A 17,951-nucleotide genomic window follows, 5' to 3' on the forward strand; every position below is an offset into this window, starting at 1 on the left:
CCTTTAAAGACTTTTTTTAAAAATAATTGTATAAATATAAACAATAATTAAAAATAAAACACTATACAAAATTTAATTTTAAAAGCATAAATAGATTAAAAATATTTCGAATCCTTAAATAATTTTTTATATATAAAATATTTAAAAAAAAAATTAAACTATTTTCAAAAATGATTTTTTAAAGCACTTTTCAAACAAAGCCTCGTAGATATATGCTCTCAACTTCTCTTTGTGACTGTAACCTGCAATTATGAGAGGGAAAAGAAAGTCTCAGATCTAAGGAAGAGCTATTACCTACATACTTGCAAGACATTTTAAAGGCTACCGTCTCATGCTAAAACGATGCACTTGAACTTTACATGCTTGTAATAAGGCAAACCACGCGCTGGAACTAAATGGAATAGACAAATTTAAGCAAAAAGGGAATGAATAAGACGGAGCAGGGAGGAGGAACACCATCAAGCAATTGAGTTGAAACCCTAGCAATAGAAGGGTTAGTTAACAACTTTACTGTCTATACTCTCTAGAAGCAAGCTTACAACTCTACATTACAAACTATGGAACCAAGATCTAGTAGTTTTTTAACTCCAAGCCGACAAAAACATTAAGACTATTTACTTTTGTGGTGGTGTTTAACAAAACAACCCACATGCATAAATAGTGAGAGGATATGAGAGCTTAACATGTCCACAAACAAGAACATAACTACTTTGCAGCAGCAACCAACGCTGATCGAGCCCGTGTAAATGAAGCAATAAGTGATCCAAGCTGCAACTTATCATTGCAACCAAAACTCAACCTGTACCTGCAAACCAAAAGAATTCAGTTCATTGCAATCAGATGCCTGGTAAGCAACCATTCAATCAGAAAGTCCAACAAAATTCTAGACCAACAACTAAACTGCCTTCCTTCACCCTTCTTCCCTTTCTTTTAGCACCACAAACTATTAAGAAGTACAAGACTTCTTCTACCTTGGCCCATGGTAAAGAAATCATGCCAAGTATCCAGATACTCACTCTCACAGTATAAGCCTTCAGAGACTCATCATGTAATAACTAATAACCCACTCTTAGGAGCAGGATTAAACAAAGTTGTATAAAAATAAATGAATGTTATTTTGGGAAGAAAAAAAAATTGTTGCTACATTGTATGGCTATAATGATCTAGAACATATAGGCTACTGCTAAAAACTTTGACATGCCAAGCATGTTGGCTGATCAAAGTTTTATGCACCCTCTGTAACATGTTAAGAAGAATGAAAAACAACAAAATGAAACATAAGCCCACTATATCACTTCTAGTTACTAAACCAATTTAGTACTACTACAATTTATTGTTAATTTGTTTCTGGAGCCTACTTCCTGGATTTCATTCTTCATGCAGCCAGGTTGATTAAACAGATAAATTTCATGATGTTGAGAACAATTTCAACATGAGAACTGCCCCATAGTACCAAGATAGCCCTGAAGTGGCTGAGGTTGACCAATATAAAACCTCAATCTGGGTTAGGGGTTTAATGGGAAGAATTCTCAAGATTGGCATGACTGGGATTAGGGTGCCACCTTCTTCAAGGTGTAGAAGGACCAACCCCTAACCAGAGCCTAGTTCGATTAGTAACTTAACCAAGTCAAAACCTCAACTTGAGGTTTCCAATATGTTTATCTCATTATTTGGTGACAATTTTTATCATCATAAAAATTTTATTGCTAAACTATTTTTCAGATGGCATCACAGGACGACATCATATAAGTTAGCAGGATTCTACAGTAGCTGATAGCAAGCACTGTCACAGCTGCTGCAACAAACTGCAAACAAGTCACATCTGGCAGTATATGTCATTTTAAGAAAATCCTCAAGGGAAGGAATAGGAAATCTTTGAAGGAGAACAAGTATCAATCCTAAAATTCAAAAGATAGTTCTATTATTTCTTGTGGCCCCTGGATCTCATGTTACTAAGAGTAAGGGCCAACTCCTTGGTTTTCCTTTTCTGATAAGATGTGCTACTTAAGGCAATTTGCTTGACTTTGGCTATTCTTCAATATGTGCAAGGAGTTGCTCTCTCTTTGTTGCTTTTAATGACCCTTTTGTATCTAGATTTAACAAGGAGCAGTGACTGCATGTAGAACGTGCCCCCAAGGGATTGAGCCACTGACCATATCTTGTATAGCTAAAAGCATGAGCAAAAGGAGAGCAGAAAAAAGACATAAAGGGCACACAATGTATGCCAAGCTTAACACCCTCTCACACATGCAAACCCATACCCAAACATAGACAAACAACAGCACCAATAGATAAATAGATGGGGATAGTAGCCATAGGAGAGACTTGAACTCCAGATCTTTAGCTCTAATGCCCTACCAACTTTCCTAGCTTAAGCTGCTAGGACTTAGACTTGGGCCCATAATCACAAATACTATGTAGAGACAAATCATTGGCAGCAGATGGGGACCATAGCATTAAGAGGGACTTGAAGACAAGATCTATCTCTTATAAAGAGGAGTAAGAGGTGCAGAGAGTGTTCTAGTGAATATAAAGCAAGCATATCTCCTTGGTGGCATGGGAATAGCTAGTCTAAGGATAAACAATCTTTGAGACCTACACCTTGATTTGATGCATTTACTTCATTGAAATGATTTTGCAACTAAAATCAAATATGTGCAAATATTGTAAGTTATTGATTGTTTTCCTGTCATATCTTTGTAAACATTTGCAAGCCTTTTAATTTCTGGTGCAATTGATGAGATACATGCATGCTATCTCAAGTTATAAGTATTTATGATGCAATGTTAGTACATGTATCTCTACATTAATTTAGTGTAACATTGAAATTTGTATCTGTTGTCACATAACATGACGTAAGACAGATGGAAGTCCAATGTTCCACATTGGCTGATTACCAATGTTGGTTGGGCCTTATATGTGAGCTACCTCTAACCCCATTAACTTAAACTTTTGGGAGTGTATGTGGTCCTACATTATTTGTTATCAAAGCGAGGTTTGGCGTAGCTCACCCGTGCTCGCTAACGTAAGTGTTAGCAATTGAGTGAGGGTGTCTATTGTAGGATGGATGGAAAGTCCAGTGTCCCACATCGGATGATTACCAATGTTGGTTGGGACTTATATGTGGGGCAACCTCTACCCCCCATTAGCTTAAGCTTTTGAGAGTGTATATGGTCCCGCATCATAACATCATGAACTGAAATAAGGATTAAGTTTGAGATATGCTGTCATATTCTAGAAATAAGAATAAAGGTTCAACAGATGAAACAGAGGCAAGACGCATACTCAATGTCAGCTAAATCATTGATTAATTGAACTCGAACATCTGATGGCATTTTGATCTTGAAAACAAACCTGGTAACAGAAAGGATAAAATATTAGATCAAGCAAACAAAATGACAAGAAGTAAACAGCTAGAAATGCATTGCACTTACATTGTCACCTCCCTTACAACATCTACTAAGGCTAATCCTTTCCTCATCTTGACTTCAGATATTCCTAAAGGTAGATAAGTATACAAAACCATCATACTTTCTTGTAGGGTTGTATAGCATAAGTTGTTTCAATTGCATTAACAAACAACACTAGTTGAAGGATACGATCAAAACTAGCTGCAAATGATTCATTCAGCAGCCAGTAAGAAATTTGCTCAATGTCTTTAGGCAATGGATTTCCAGTGCACAGATAGACAGCTTCCTCCGTTATCTGCTGAGAAGCCATATGCGTTGACTGCAAATATAAAGAAGGGGATTAGCTAAGTAATCTTGAAACCATTCATCCAGTGCACAGGTTGTTCCAGGGCAAATAGACTTGAACATGGAAAGAGAATATCAAATTTTTTGAGGCAGAAAAACAAAAATATATATACTCAAGAGGTCTTTGCACAGAATTATACAAGCTAAAGGTTGGGACTTGGGTGACCACATTCTAGGTTTGCTTTCTCTTAATTCTCTTGCCCTCTGGCTAAAACATTATTAAGCCAAAACCTTAACACAGGACCGTGAAAATCAACAAGGATTAAAGAAGGGGATGAATCTCATTATGAGTGTCCTAATGAGAATAGGTATCAGGCCTTAGACTTGTTTTAGATTGGCAAAAACCATTGTTGTGGCTCTAATCACAGCACATTCAATCACAAGCATTCTTCATGGATAAGAGACTAGATTCATGCAAGCACTCTTGTGACACCATGGTATGTTAATTACAACAAATGCTAAACCAACTAGAAACTCTTGAAATGTTCACCACATATCAATAGTTCCAGAATTGGATACAAGCAACAATAAGCACATAACCACAACAATATGAAGAGGAAATTCATTGTTTCTTTCACTGTTTTGACAGAATGACAACAGTTAACCACTAATCTAAACTCAAAACGATGAGCAAATTTAATTATTTACAGTGTTCCTACAAGATTTCAGCACATCTCATCCCAATATGGGCAAATGAAATATTTCCTTTTTTTTTCTATTTTGGACAACTGACAGTCACAACCACAAACATCCCCAAGACTCCATCTCCTCCCCCACCCAACAGAAAATTCATTCACAGACCTAATCGCTTACAGAGTGTCCAACAATGTCAATGACACAAGATTATTTCCAGATTCAAGTGATTCCATCAGATTTTGGGCCAAAAATTTAAGAATGGAAGTTTTATAATCACCCTGAACTTAGCATTCCCTTCTTATTTTTACCACATTCATAAACAATTTATTTAATCCACATTTCTTAGAAACTAAAAGATAATCACACATCAATAAGCAACAAACATGTAAGAGACTTCAAACCTGCAAAATGTTCAAAGCCTTTCTCATGTCACCACTGCTCAGCCGTACAAGTGCTGCTAAGCCACTCTCAGATACATCAAGTCTGGTTTCAAGAAAAAAAAATGTTGTGAGGGCTATGTACCATGAAAATCCAATCTATAGGCCAAATCACAGAAGCTACAACCATACCATGATTACTAGAAATTCATTTTTATTTGATGTTTCCTAAAAAATCCCCTCAACAATGATGTCTGCAAACCTATTCAAAGTAAAGTCCTAAAAAGGCAAACATAATTTTGCCTGTTTCCAATTAAGCTTTCATTTTTTTCCCCAGTTTACAAACAGACAGCCAGTTATGTGCACTAGCCATGAAATATTACAAACTGTGAGAGACTAGTCCCAAATTGCCTCACTGTTAGAGTAAAGGATAGGATGAAATTAGTACTAGGATCATAGGCCACCAGCTTAAACAGGCTCCATTTATATCATTTATTATTGCTAAAGGCATTGGGATGACAGGTAGACTCCCAGTTCTCTCCACTAACTTAAGAATAAATGACAATGGAGTAGGTATAGAATTTGCTCACACTCATTCATGCAAGCATTTACACTGAACAACTCAACAACCTAACAATGTACAGTCAGGTATGTATACCAAAATTTAAGCAATCCCTAACACTTGCTCTAAGTGCGGTGAATAAAGTACTATTTGATAAATATTGGTCCTCTGATATCTATTCAATAATTTAAATGAACCCTAAATACTTTTGTCTCAATTCATCAAATTTTCTGACTAGGAAAATATCAATTATTCCTTGTATATGCAATTCTTTATTTAAAAGAAAGGGAAAAAAAATGGAACTTACTTTTCAGCATTTATAACATGTTTAAGTCGCTCAGTAACATGAACTGCATCAAGAGGGGCAAACCGAAATCGAGTACACCTTGACTGTAGCGCTGGAATAATCTTGTTGACGTGATTACAAATTAGTGCAAACCTAGTGTTCTTTGTGTACTTCTCAATCACTGCAATGGAAACAAGCATGTAAACATGTGTCTGTAAAAACAGATGAACAAAAAGGGCAAGTTCTTACCCCGGCGCAAGGCAAACTGTGCATCCTTTGTCATAGCATCTGCCTCATCCAATAGAACCAACTTCACGGACGACTTTGCACTGTAAATAACAAATTCCTTATGCAAAGTGATACATCCAACAGCAGTCAAATATGATAACTATTCACTTTAAAGTCTTAACAAGCTTGACTTACATTGTCAACCCATTCCCTAATTCAGGCTTTAGGGTACATGGTAATAAAGCAATGGTTTCTAGAGGTTTAGAATCAAACCTCTGTGAAAGCATTTCTTTTCAGCACAGATGCTTATTAGTTCCTTGTTTCCAAGGGACCTCGCAAGTGGAGCATGATATTAAGCAATGACCAACCTAATATACATTATTGGCTCATTTTCCAATACCTTAAGTTATGTTTGGTTCTCGTAAAATTTGAGAGAAAATGTAAGGGAAAGAAAATAGAGAGAAAAAGTGAAGGTAAATAAGAAAATGTAATTTATATACTTCTTCAAACTCATTTACCTTGTTTTTCTCCATCACATAAAGATTAAATTTTTTTTTTTTTTTTTTTTTGATAAGCAAACACAAAATTCATTAAAAGAAGGCTAAAGAGCCCCAAAGTATACAGGACGTATACAAGGCAGCTAAGGCCTCACAAGCAAAAAGGCCAAAAACAAACCACCCCTTAACTGGAGGCAAGCCACTCCAAGAAACCTAAAAGGGAATGCGGCTCCTCTTCCATGTACAATTTAGCCCAACCCCAAATATTACATACAAGATAATCTTTAAACCTCTGAATTGCTAACTCCCCCCCCCCTAAATGCTAGTCTATTCCTTTCCTTCCAAACCATCCAAAAAATATATAACAGAATGGAATTCCAAAAAAATTCCCCACAAAAGCACACGCCCCCCCCCCCCAACTATATAAAACCTCCTTTACAGTATTAGGGAACACCCACTTGACCCAAACACTAAGTCCCATAGCACTCTGGCCACTGTACAATGAATAAGAATGTGATTCACACTTTCCGCTTCGCAAGCACACATAAAGATTAAATAATTTTAAAATGCATAAATTTCTAACTAATTTCTATTATATTGGATTTTCTTTCGTATGTTTCATAGTGAAATCAAACATGAAAAACAATTTCCCTTATCATTTTTTTTCTTTCCTTGGTACTTTCCAAAAATCGAACATAGCCTTAAGCTTTTAGGGAAATCCATAGATTAACAATAACAAGGTCCTACTTCTCTAGCAACTCCCAATCTCCTACTTCCCTAACAACTTGGCAAGCTAGACAGAAACTTACCCTTCTCAGTACAAGGTTAACATATTAAAAACCACTCTACTCGATGCAATATCTGAATCAAATCATGGGCAATTTAACCAAGGTAATCATAATAACCAGTTTCAATCGCATGTAAACAAGTCAGGCACATGCAAGTAAATCACACAAGTATGAGCTCATATTTTTCTCTAATGACCGCATCCTATGTAATTGGTTTGTATCTCAAAATTCTATGCATGGAACCCTTGAATTCCTATGGGCAGCCAAACATGTCGTAATAAATATGGGGAATATAAGTCATCATGTTGGAAGCATGTAACAACACTGAAGCAAATAACAGTATAGAAAAAAGCGTACCCAAAGGAGAAGCTCTGAGTGCTAGCAAAATCTTGGATCTGCTGCCGCACCACATCTATCCCACGATCATCGGAAGCATTCAACTCGAGAATCATATTATGGAACTGTTCTCCGTACAGCTTGCGAGCGACTGCGAGAATAGTTGAGGTTTTACCCGTGCCGGGAGGTCCATACAGTAGTAGATGGGGCAATCTATTCTCACTCGTGAGCCTATCGACTATTTAACAAGTCAATAGAAAAAAAAAATCAAAATAAGCAAGGAATCATTTGTCTGGATGCCGAGAAATATCCGAATTTTTATAAGGACCAAAAAAAAAAACCGTAATCCAGTAACAGGCTTGGATTGAAACCTCGATTGTAAGATTACAGATTTTCGGTTATTTTTCTTGTCGTTTCTCGGCAACCAAACTGAACAGTATAGAAAAATGAAAATGAAACCCTAGAAATAAAGGATTAAGGTACATACTGGTATCGACAATGTCGCGATGAGCGGCAACGTCGGCAAGGGACTGTGGCCGGTACTTCTCTACCCACGGAGTTGCTTTGCGGTCCGGCGGACCTCCGACAACGACAGACTTGCCCTTGTTAGGTTTCAGCAAATGGTTGTCTTCCTCGTCGATGTCCATTACTGCGACTGCCTCCGCCATTCTCTTAGGGTCTCTCTCCCTAGGTTCTGTGAAGGCGCCAAATACGTTTTAAGACTCTTGGGAGTTGGTATTTATGAGTCCGGTTCGTCGTTTTTACGGTTCGGGTTTTCAATTTTACTGTTTGGAAACGGAGATACGCAGTCGACGACGATTTTTCTGATTTTTATATTGCTTTCAAAATATATTATTAAACTCTGTTTTTTGTTCAAAGATAGGTTAAACTTCTTTTATGAAAAAACAAGCTTTATTTAAATCCAATTTGACATAAAATACAATAAATTTATAATTATTTGTAAAATAAATTTTTAAAACTACGGCAAATTTTTATAAATGCACTTCCCTCGTATCAATATCATTGAGTTTACATATTTCAATCTAGTGTATTAACCTTTTCAACGTTGACGTTGACAATAATTTTGTAAACAAATCTACTAGATTATCACTTTAAATTATTTGCTAAAAACTAATTTCGTTATTATTTTAAAGTTAATGGGTGCAAAAAAAATTTAGTAAAATGTGTTTGATTTGTCTCTTTTAATATAGTATTTGTTTATCTACATATACAGTATTATCTTTATATCAAATTATCAAGTTGTTGTTTATAAAAAAAAATCTACATAATCCCTGAATATGTTGGGTCATAAATATAATCAATATAAATTTACGACATGCTTCATGAATTGCAAATATTTTTAAATAATTTGACAAAGTGATCACCATTGTTTGTTTGACATATCTTCGTGAAATAATAGTATCGTCACAGTTTAATGCATATCTTGTTTGTAACCTAACTTATATGGGTATGAAAGGTATCATGTATGTACATATTCAAACAATTATAACTTTGGTTCTATTTAATAAAACAAACTCGTATTAGTAGTTCCATCAAAATAAAGCAATATATAGTTTATATTGTTTCAATGTCTTTGAGTTTGAGTAGAGTTGTAACCTGGTAATAGATTGACAAAAAAATAATAATAATAATATATGACCATGTACAATTGACAAAATACATAAATGCACTAATAACACTAATATATAATATTTCAAGGCTAAGTAATTTGTCGTCATTTTCACATAGATAAAATTAAATTTTTTAAAATTTAAGTGATCAAACAACCATTAAAAAACTTAAATAATGTGTTTTATCCATATGAAAACACCTCAAAATTTTCTTAATGTGTGTTGATTGATGTACTAAAACTTGATTTGGAAAATGTTTATCTTATATGCTAAAATAAAAATTTGTCTTTCAAAAATTTTTTATCTCAAATTCCTTTTTATTTTTTATCGTGAGCTATGTAGGAGTCCCAACAAAATTTAGGTCATCAACATACGTAAATCCAGTTTTTTATTTTTAATGGAAATGTATGAACATATAGAACCATTCACATACCTTTATTTTAGTTGGTATTCACCAAGATTAATTATACCACATGCGTTCAAATTATTTCAATTTATACAAGTATCATTGTAACTTAATTGAATACATGTTACAAGATTTTGTATTATTTACTTAAAACAATTTAAAATCATTCCGGAATTTTCATGTATATATTGTTATTTATTAATCATATGACCATGTTGTAATAACATATATGAGACACATTCCAGTCTTTTTGATACTACCAAACTAATTAAAAACTAAAATGTGATCGTGTCAACAATAAAAGAGTTTGTTTCTCGGTTGTCAAGGCAAAGTCTTTGCGATGAACCTTGTGCTATGAAATTACCCTTTATATCTTATTGTCTTGTTATTCTCATAATGTTTTTGCATAAGTACCTATTTGAACTTTACATCTTCATGTGCTCTGACTATGATAATTTTTTTTTTCCATTTTGTCAAATGAGTTTAAGAGTTCATTCGACAGTAATTTTAGAAAGCGTTTATAGCATAAAAAATGTTTTTGAAAATAATTTTGTTGCTTTACAAATTTTATGAAATACTTTTAAAAATATAAAAAAATCACTTAATGGTGTTTTTTGAAAAAACATTTGATAAATGGTTTTCTTAAAAATAATTTTCAAACACTTCCACTAAAAACACCTCAGAGATAAATATTGCCAAAAAGGCTCTAATTATGTTTGCATAACTTATTTCCTTTTTGGGCAATTATTTGTGTGTTGGCATTCTTTTATAACTATGTTTTTTCGCATGTTTTTTTATTAAATTTGTACTTCCTTGAAGGTTTCTTGTTAAATATGTTTCTTTTCGGGGTGATGTGTTTTATTTGTGGCCTTCCAAGGGCTATAGTAGGGTTTATCGATTATACACTAATGGGTTATTTTTATTACACTATAGTGCAAAGTTTTATTTGTGTTTTCATATTTTGAGGAATTACATCATTTGAGTCGATAGGTCTATCATGTTTTAGGCGTATTTTTTATTTATTTTAACCGGCTTACCAATACATCAATCTATGTTGAAGTATTTGCAGTCAAAATATATGATTTTATCATTTGTTTTTGTATTAGTGAATGCATATAGTAACCGGTTTACAAAATATTACAAACAAATGATCTTTTAAACTTTTGATTCATGTTGATTTATACGCAAATTGAGATGATACAAAGTATATGCATTTCCAAGTGATTTTTCATTATTTTCTAATTGGTTTTTCTCTCCTGGATGTGAGAAAATACTTTTATTATAATGACAACCAATAAAGTGGATTGTAAAAGCATTACAGTTCAAGATAACTTATGATAAATACATACTAAAAACCTACATAAATTATAGGTTTTCGTTGAGAACTGATTTTAGTGCGTTGTGCATCCGCGATTGGTACATAATTACACAACAAAAGATTTGTAAGTAAGAGACATTTGATTGTTTTTATTTTGTGATTGCAACAATTTTTAATAAGATCCATAAAAAGAATAGAAAAAATTACACACTCCGTCTCATATTTCTAATAATTTTAATTTGGAATTAATACCATTTTATATAAAAATTATCATTTACGAATTGATGATTGATGGGTCAATATTGAAATTCTAATGACGTGAATTAAACTCGTATTACAAAATTAAAAAAACAAAAAGTTAAAAAAGTAATGATCAAATTTTGTAAACATTCATATATTTTGCACAATATTTTTGTATTTAAGGAAAAAAAAAAGAGAAAATATATCCCAACATGACATTATTTCTATTAAAAAATATTTATTTTTAAAAATAAACCACAATATTTTTAATCAAAAAGTTAAATACCAATTCGGGGCCAACCTAAAATTATAAAATCTACGCGCATGAGCTTTTAGATTTGGGCATGACTTCATGATGCACATTTAATCAAAACTTATAATTATTATTAAGCATTCATGATTAACCATACTTGGAATAAATTTATTCTAAGGTCGGCATCACGGCTTAAGGGGTATTATTTAATTGGAGGTCTAATGAAAATCAAATATTAATGATTGAAACTATATTGCCAAGATCGAAAATAATTACAAATGAAACTACATCATGAACTTTACCAGATTATCCTCAAATGTAATCTAACATTTTAAATATACTAAAATTATATTTTAAATGTCATCTTATTATTGTGTTTGTAATGGTACAATTTGGAAGGTTTGTTATAATCAAACCCGAATTCAACCCGACATTTAGATGAATTTAGACAATTATTTTTTATATTTGAATTGAATTTTAGTTAAGTTTTTCCAACAATTAATTTATGGTAGACTAATAATATTTATTTTTAGATTTTTTAGAAAATTTTTATATTATATATTATTTTTATTTAAAAAAAGATATAAAATTGCTAATTTTTTTTTTTAAAAATGGATGAATTGAAAAAAAAAAAGAAAAAAAAAAAGAAGAAATGCTTGCTGACACGATTTAAAAAAAAAAAAAAATCCAACCGAAAACATGTGTGGGTGAGTTTGAAAACTCAAAAATCGGGCGGGCCTATCTTGACAGGAGCTAATAATCTTGGCTTCCCAAACGGGCCAAAACAAATGGAGCTGTTCGACTCTGATGGTTCGAAATTTGGATATTTGGGTGTTTGTCCAAACTGTCGTAATTCAATATGAGGTCACTTTCGACATTTCACACCCTCATGTATGACAATTCAAAGGAGGCAATAGAAAAACAAAGGGTGTTTTGGAGGGAGGGACCAAAGGCGGCAGTGGCCGGCATGTGACATCCACCTGACTTTCTCTCTCTAGCTTCATCTTTCTCTCTATTTCTCTCTGTTTTCTCTCCCATTCCCTCTCTTTTTTTTTTTCTCAACAATGTCCGGAGCTTCTTCAAGGTCGCAAAGATCCTCCACCAACATCTCGCCCTTCCGGTCACGGAAGTCGCCGGCGCCTCCTTCGGCCCCGCCTAAGTCCAATGGCCGGCCGACGACCCCCTCGACGGCGTCTTCAAGGCCCCCCTCCAGGTTATCGGTTTCTCCGGTGGGTCCGTCACAACCGTCTCTGGACCGGCCCGAAGTCAGTAGAGCCAAAGAAAATGTGACGGTCACTGTCAGGTTTCGTCCTCTCAGGTACCACAATCCCTCCATTGCTTTTACCCTTTGTGGCGGAAATGGGTGATTGGTTTGTTGCTAAGTTTTTGTGACAGTAGGGAAGTTTGATTTTCTGGTGTTTGGTTTAATTTTGGCCATGGGTTTGAGCAGTCCTCGGGAGATCAACAAAGGTGATGAGATTGCGTGGTATGCGGATGGAGACTATACTGTTCGAAACGAGTACAATTCCTCCACCGCGTATGGTTTTGGTTCGTAGCATATCCATCTCTTTCTGCCTGTTATATAAATATTCGAAAAGAAAAAAACTGCATCGAAATTGGCTTTGAAATCGTTTAACTGGACAAAGTGTTATTGCGAACGATTTTTGAGTCAGCAACAAAGAATGTCCAGACTCCAGGCTCCACATTATCTGTTAAAGAACAAATCCTGGAATAACAGTTAAATATCACTGAACATTGGGCTTTGATCAACATGTAGGATCAATTCAAATGATAATTTGTAGAGATATTTTGTATATGGGACTTGAAGGTCCTCTACCAGATAGTAGGATATGTTTCCTCAGATTTGTGAAACAGGAGGGATTCTTAGTATATTGAATGAGCCACCCTATTCAGGGCTTTTCTCTTTATTTAAAAGGTATCATCATTTACAAAACAACCCCCAAAGCACCTCATCGCTTGTCAATCTTTCCGTAATATGATGGATCATATGGTTGTCTCTTTATCTACGAATGATTGAACCAAGATAGTGAAATTGGTTTCTCTCTCATTTGCATACAATCTTCTGTTTCTACTTTCTAATACTAGCTTTTTATAGTTTCTACTTCTAGTTCTACTAGATTGCATTTTGGGTCTTGTACCCGAGTCATGCTTGTCTTGACAACAAATGGTCTAGTTGTGCATCTCCATGGTTTTATGCTTTCTTTGAATCTTTGAAAGTTAGAGGGGATGCACCAGAGAAATAATAGGTGGAAACAATGGAAGGAAAGGAAATTAAATAATAGGTTTAAACTCAATAAAATTTCTTCTCATACTTCTCCAAATTTATTATCTTCTTTTATTTCTTATATAAAAATGAAGAATTTGAAAATGTATAAGTTTCTAAATACTTTTCGTTATATTTTATTTTCTTTTATATTTTTCACAATAAAGCAAGTAAGAATTTTGGATTCCTTCTTATGATTTTTTCTTTCCCTAATACTTTCCATAATTCAAGCAAAACTCTAATGTTCATATATAGGTTTGGTAAAATGAAAGTGTGTTGTAGGTAAATTAGACACAAAAAACTGAGCGGCCTATGAACCGATATCTTTTTTCTTCTTATAGATTTGAAAGTATTAGTACACGAAACGGCACTGGCCTTTATCACATAAAGGTATCTCCTGGATCCTTGAAATGTAATGGGGGTTGGCCTATTGACAGGGTGAATAAGTTTCCTTTGTGCAAAAGAAATTTCTCTTGTAGTCTTGCCTTGCTGTTAATTGATTTCAATACCCTCATTTCAATCATGATCACTCTGTAAGCATGCTTTAATAGCAGTTCTAGGAAATATTACTCTTTACTTTTATGGGTGCATGTCTAACATACCACATTCCAAAATAATATCTTTGCTATAAACATCTTATTCTAGTTCCAAACCAGCATAACATTTGTTACTTTCTTGTTTGGTTAATTTTCAAAAAGCTAATCTTCTTTTATTCTGTTTGAATCCTGATCATGTTGAAGGAAATGCTCTAGACTTGGTTTCTTTCATTGATTGTTTGCTCATATCTCTTCTTTTTTCCCTTTCTGGACTTTGTTAGAGGACTTGTTGCCAATTTCCATCTGAACTATATATTCTCTCAACAACTTTTTAAAGATTCTGAATGTTTCCTAGACAATAACAAATATTTGTGGAATCAGCTCCTTTCTAAGGAAAATTTTGCTTTGTGAAATTTAGTTTGTGATGATTTATGGACAGCTTAGAGTGAGTGTTTTCCTGGGTTGTTAATATAAATGGTGATGCTTCTTTGGCTGCAGACAGAGTGTTTGGTCCAGCAACGACAACACGCCATGTTTATGATGTTGCTGCTCAGCATGTTGTGGGTGGAGCCATGAAAGGGATCAATGGTAATTGCTTGTCTTCATTTAGAAATAATTTCTACAAGTATTCTGAAGTTATTGTAACTGGATGACTCGACAATTGAGGCTAAATAGATAATCCTAATGTCTGTTTTTTTGTTGATAACCTACTGCAAACTTTCTTTTCTAATTTCTTCTATTTTTTGATTTGGAGATGAAAACTCAATCCCTGACCAAAACATATGTTGCTTCTTGTTGTCGCAAACTTCAGTCTTCGGTTTATCTCTTCATAGGCCAAATGTCTAGTTGGATTGCTTCTCTCATTCTTCTATTCTGTGTCATCATGCCATCCATCCACTTCCTTAATAGCAATGGCTCGAGAAGAGGGAAATGCCAATTCAGGTCCAAGAACACTTGGGGCATGGCCAAAAGAGTAGTGTTTGGAAAGAGATTGAGGTGGTTGTGATAATGATATATATTTAATGGTAAGCTTTAGGTGGTAAAGAAATGAAGTCCCAAAAGAATGACCTAAAATGATGGGATAAAGTAGTGGTAAAAATGCTAAGTGCTGACCTGAATGGGTTTCTTAGCTGGTTAGCACCATGAATTCGGAACTAGGGGTCTCAAATTCGACTCTGCTCAGGTTTACCTGTTCAGGTGGCTTGCAGGCAGTTCATGTGATTGTCAAGTTAGTCTTATGCTGCAAACCCTAATGGGAGAACTTGGAGAATACCCTGTAGTCATGAGTTAAAAAAGAAAGAGGGCTGGATGATATTAGTTGATAGGACAAGAGAGAGCAGGTCTTTTAGTTGTACAAGTAGAGTTAATAAATGGAGATGGGGAATTTGAGAGATTGATGGGCTTGAACCCTTGGTGATGGAGATCCAAAGCTTTGGGTTTGAAATTTTGAATGATGAGGACTAGAGCATCTGGTTCTTTCACGGGTTAGCAAATGTTCATTGAAGTGCTAATCACTTTGGGACGCTAAAGATTGGGAGAGGATGGAAGAGAGGAGAGAATAAAAAGAATGGGATAATTCTGTTTTTGTAAAGGCTTTACATGGGTTTTGGGAAGTGAATACAAGACTGGATTCAAGTCTATTGAATTAGTAAGTTAGATGATAAAGATGACTTCATTTTATAGGTTATTTGACTAGAGAGGAATGCTGGAATCTTTAAGGAGCAAAGGTGATCATTTTTATTTATTTATTTTTATGGGACTTTGTGCACCATCTCACTTGACTTCATGCATTACTAACCAAAAGATTCTTTGGTGTTCCTAGTGTGATTTTTATTAGATCAGAGGGAAACTTACGGTTGCTACAGAAGTGGCGCTATTAGGGTGGAGCAGGTGCTTCCTCCTATATGGGGACTCACAATTAATTTTAATGGTTGTTTAATGGGCAATTTGGAGCAGATGGGATTAGTATGCCTTGAATTGAGCTACCCCAACATTAGAGTATCTTGAGACATACATGCAATTGGTTGGAGCCTTCTCTAAGCTAGTTGGAGTAGGTTGGACTATTGAAGATCAGTTCCTAGCTTTATTGGAGGAATTGATAGAAGCAGCCACATTGGCATTCAGACTCTCAGTTGCCTTCTGGTGGAGGTCTTGCGTTGTTGAGGAGGACCATGGAATTATAATTATGTGATGCATAGGATAATAGACGCCTTCAGCTATGTTACATGGGTTTGGGCATGTGTGTGTTTGGATGTTTGATCCTTCAAATATAAAATTTTAGGAGATAGGGACTCAACTGAGAAATAATCTTTGAATGGTACTTGGATGTGAAATAACAAAGGGGAAAAAAATAGTTGAAGGACGATTAGAAGCCACAAATTAACATATCCCTAATATAGGCTATCGACATGGGTACGTGGGTTGAAGTTGAAGAGTCTTGGTATCACAGCAATTAAGAGGTTTGGATTGAATTGTTTGGAACCCTGGGTTGGCTGACCATATAGAAATAATTTGGCAAAGGGAGGAGTCATTATGTTGAAGATGTTTGTTGGGGACTCTGCCCCCCCATCCTCCCCCACCTTTTCAAATTTCTGAGGTTTGAATGGGTCCTTGATAGGCTTTTCTTGGGTGTTAATGGCTTTTAAGATAATGCACGGTTCATTTCTTATTATTCGTTCTTTTTCAGGAATATTTGACCTTCCTTGTAACACTTTTTAATAGCCTAAGACATTGTTGTTTCCCATAAAAAAAATGATATACAGTGGCCAGAGAGGGGCTTTGAGGAGGAAGCTGAGGTGGCTCTGATAGAGCTAGGTAGGGATAAGGTCCTCAGAATTGGATGCCCATGGTTTTTTGGTTGTAATTAGATTATGCAAAAAGGTATATAATGGGAGTGATAAAGCAAATATGATGAAAAGGACAAATTAAAAACAAAAAAAATCTAAATTTCACTTCTCTGTATTGGTGCTGAAGAAGGCAGTGAAAAGCTGAAAACTTTTATATCATATTGACTTGTTGGGAGCACATGTATAAGTTGATTGTTAAGGTTTTCTCTTATGGGTACAGATAACCGATGGTGAAAGTGGCGTCTGGTTATTACTCTGCCTTAGGGGAATAGTTCAAACTTTGGTTGCAATCTAGTAGCTGATGGTGCAGATTCATGATTGAAGAGTGAAGTAGCAGGGGTTATGTACTGAACTGGATATTGGAATTTGCAAAAGGCATACTTCCATTTGAATTGAAAATTGTAGCCTTAACAATCAACTTATACAGTTCCTTTTTTTTTTTTAGAATTGCAAAAGAGGTAATCTACAATTCCATTTTTTTTGAATTGTACCTATCAAAAAAAGAAAAAAAAGAAAAAAAGGAAAAAAAAAAGAGACTTCGATTTGAATTGGAAGTTCTTGCTCCACATGTGGGCTAAGATGGCTTTATGGAGAAGTGGTCTTGATGGATTAGAGGATGCAATTCAATAGTTATGTTCTCAAATTTGGAAAATGGAACTCTGATGCCTCCAACAATCTACTGCAAAAGGGGTATTCCTGCTCTTTCTGTTCATTGTCTTGAGAATGCCTGTCGAAGGGAATGAAGTCGAAATTCTGGCCATGCTTAAGAAATTGAAGCCGAGGACTGGAAGTAACTCCCTAAGCAAGAGAAGGAAGAAGCAAAAATCTTGCACTACCCGTTTCGAAAGAGAGTTAAAAAGACTTGAATGCTCTGTCAGTTATGGGGGGACTTCAGGGATAACTAAAAAATCCGGTTAGAGCTCTTGGGATTTGATTCTAGTTGATTAATGAGAATTAAAATTCTCTGTTGGA

General features: G+C 34.8%; 2 protein-coding genes across 3 annotated transcripts in view; one reads left to right on the plus strand and one right to left on the minus strand.

Annotated features, from left to right (window-relative positions):
- Nucleotides 1-409: 409 nt before the first annotated feature.
- On the minus strand, nucleotides 410-8,179 carry LOC117905892 (replication factor C subunit 3). The gene is made up of 9 exons (XM_034818759.1): nucleotides 7,953-8,179; nucleotides 7,487-7,703; nucleotides 5,866-5,945; nucleotides 5,638-5,797; nucleotides 4,793-4,874; nucleotides 3,600-3,729; nucleotides 3,435-3,498; nucleotides 3,286-3,354; nucleotides 410-805 (listed from the first exon to the last, which is right to left on the minus strand). Exons 1-9 carry the CDS (start codon nucleotides 8,131-8,133, stop codon nucleotides 706-708), a joined length of 1,083 nt encoding a protein of 360 aa, XP_034674650.1. The 5' UTR covers nucleotides 8,134-8,179; the 3' UTR covers nucleotides 410-705.
- A 4,094-nt stretch (nucleotides 8,180-12,273) lies between these two features.
- The window catches only part of LOC117906495 (kinesin-like protein KIN-7C, mitochondrial), a 40,826-nt gene continuing 35,148 nt past the window's right edge, over nucleotides 12,274-17,951 (plus strand). Inside the window, exons 1-3 of one of the 2 annotated variants that reach the window (XM_034819521.1) lie at nucleotides 12,274-12,631; nucleotides 12,764-12,861; nucleotides 14,632-14,721. In XM_034819521.1, coding sequence (XP_034675412.1) covers nucleotides 12,378-12,631; nucleotides 12,764-12,861; nucleotides 14,632-14,721 — 442 coding nt within the window. In that variant the 5' untranslated portion in view covers nucleotides 12,274-12,377. The remainder of the gene's footprint in view (nucleotides 12,632-12,763; nucleotides 12,862-14,631; nucleotides 14,722-17,951) is intronic. The other variant, XM_034819520.1, reaches the window with a different exon arrangement.

Source organism: Vitis riparia, chromosome 18 (genome assembly GCF_004353265.1).
Source record: "Vitis riparia cultivar Riparia Gloire de Montpellier isolate 1030 chromosome 18, EGFV_Vit.rip_1.0, whole genome shotgun sequence".
Taxonomy (NCBI): Eukaryota; Viridiplantae; Streptophyta; class Magnoliopsida; order Vitales; family Vitaceae; genus Vitis; species Vitis riparia.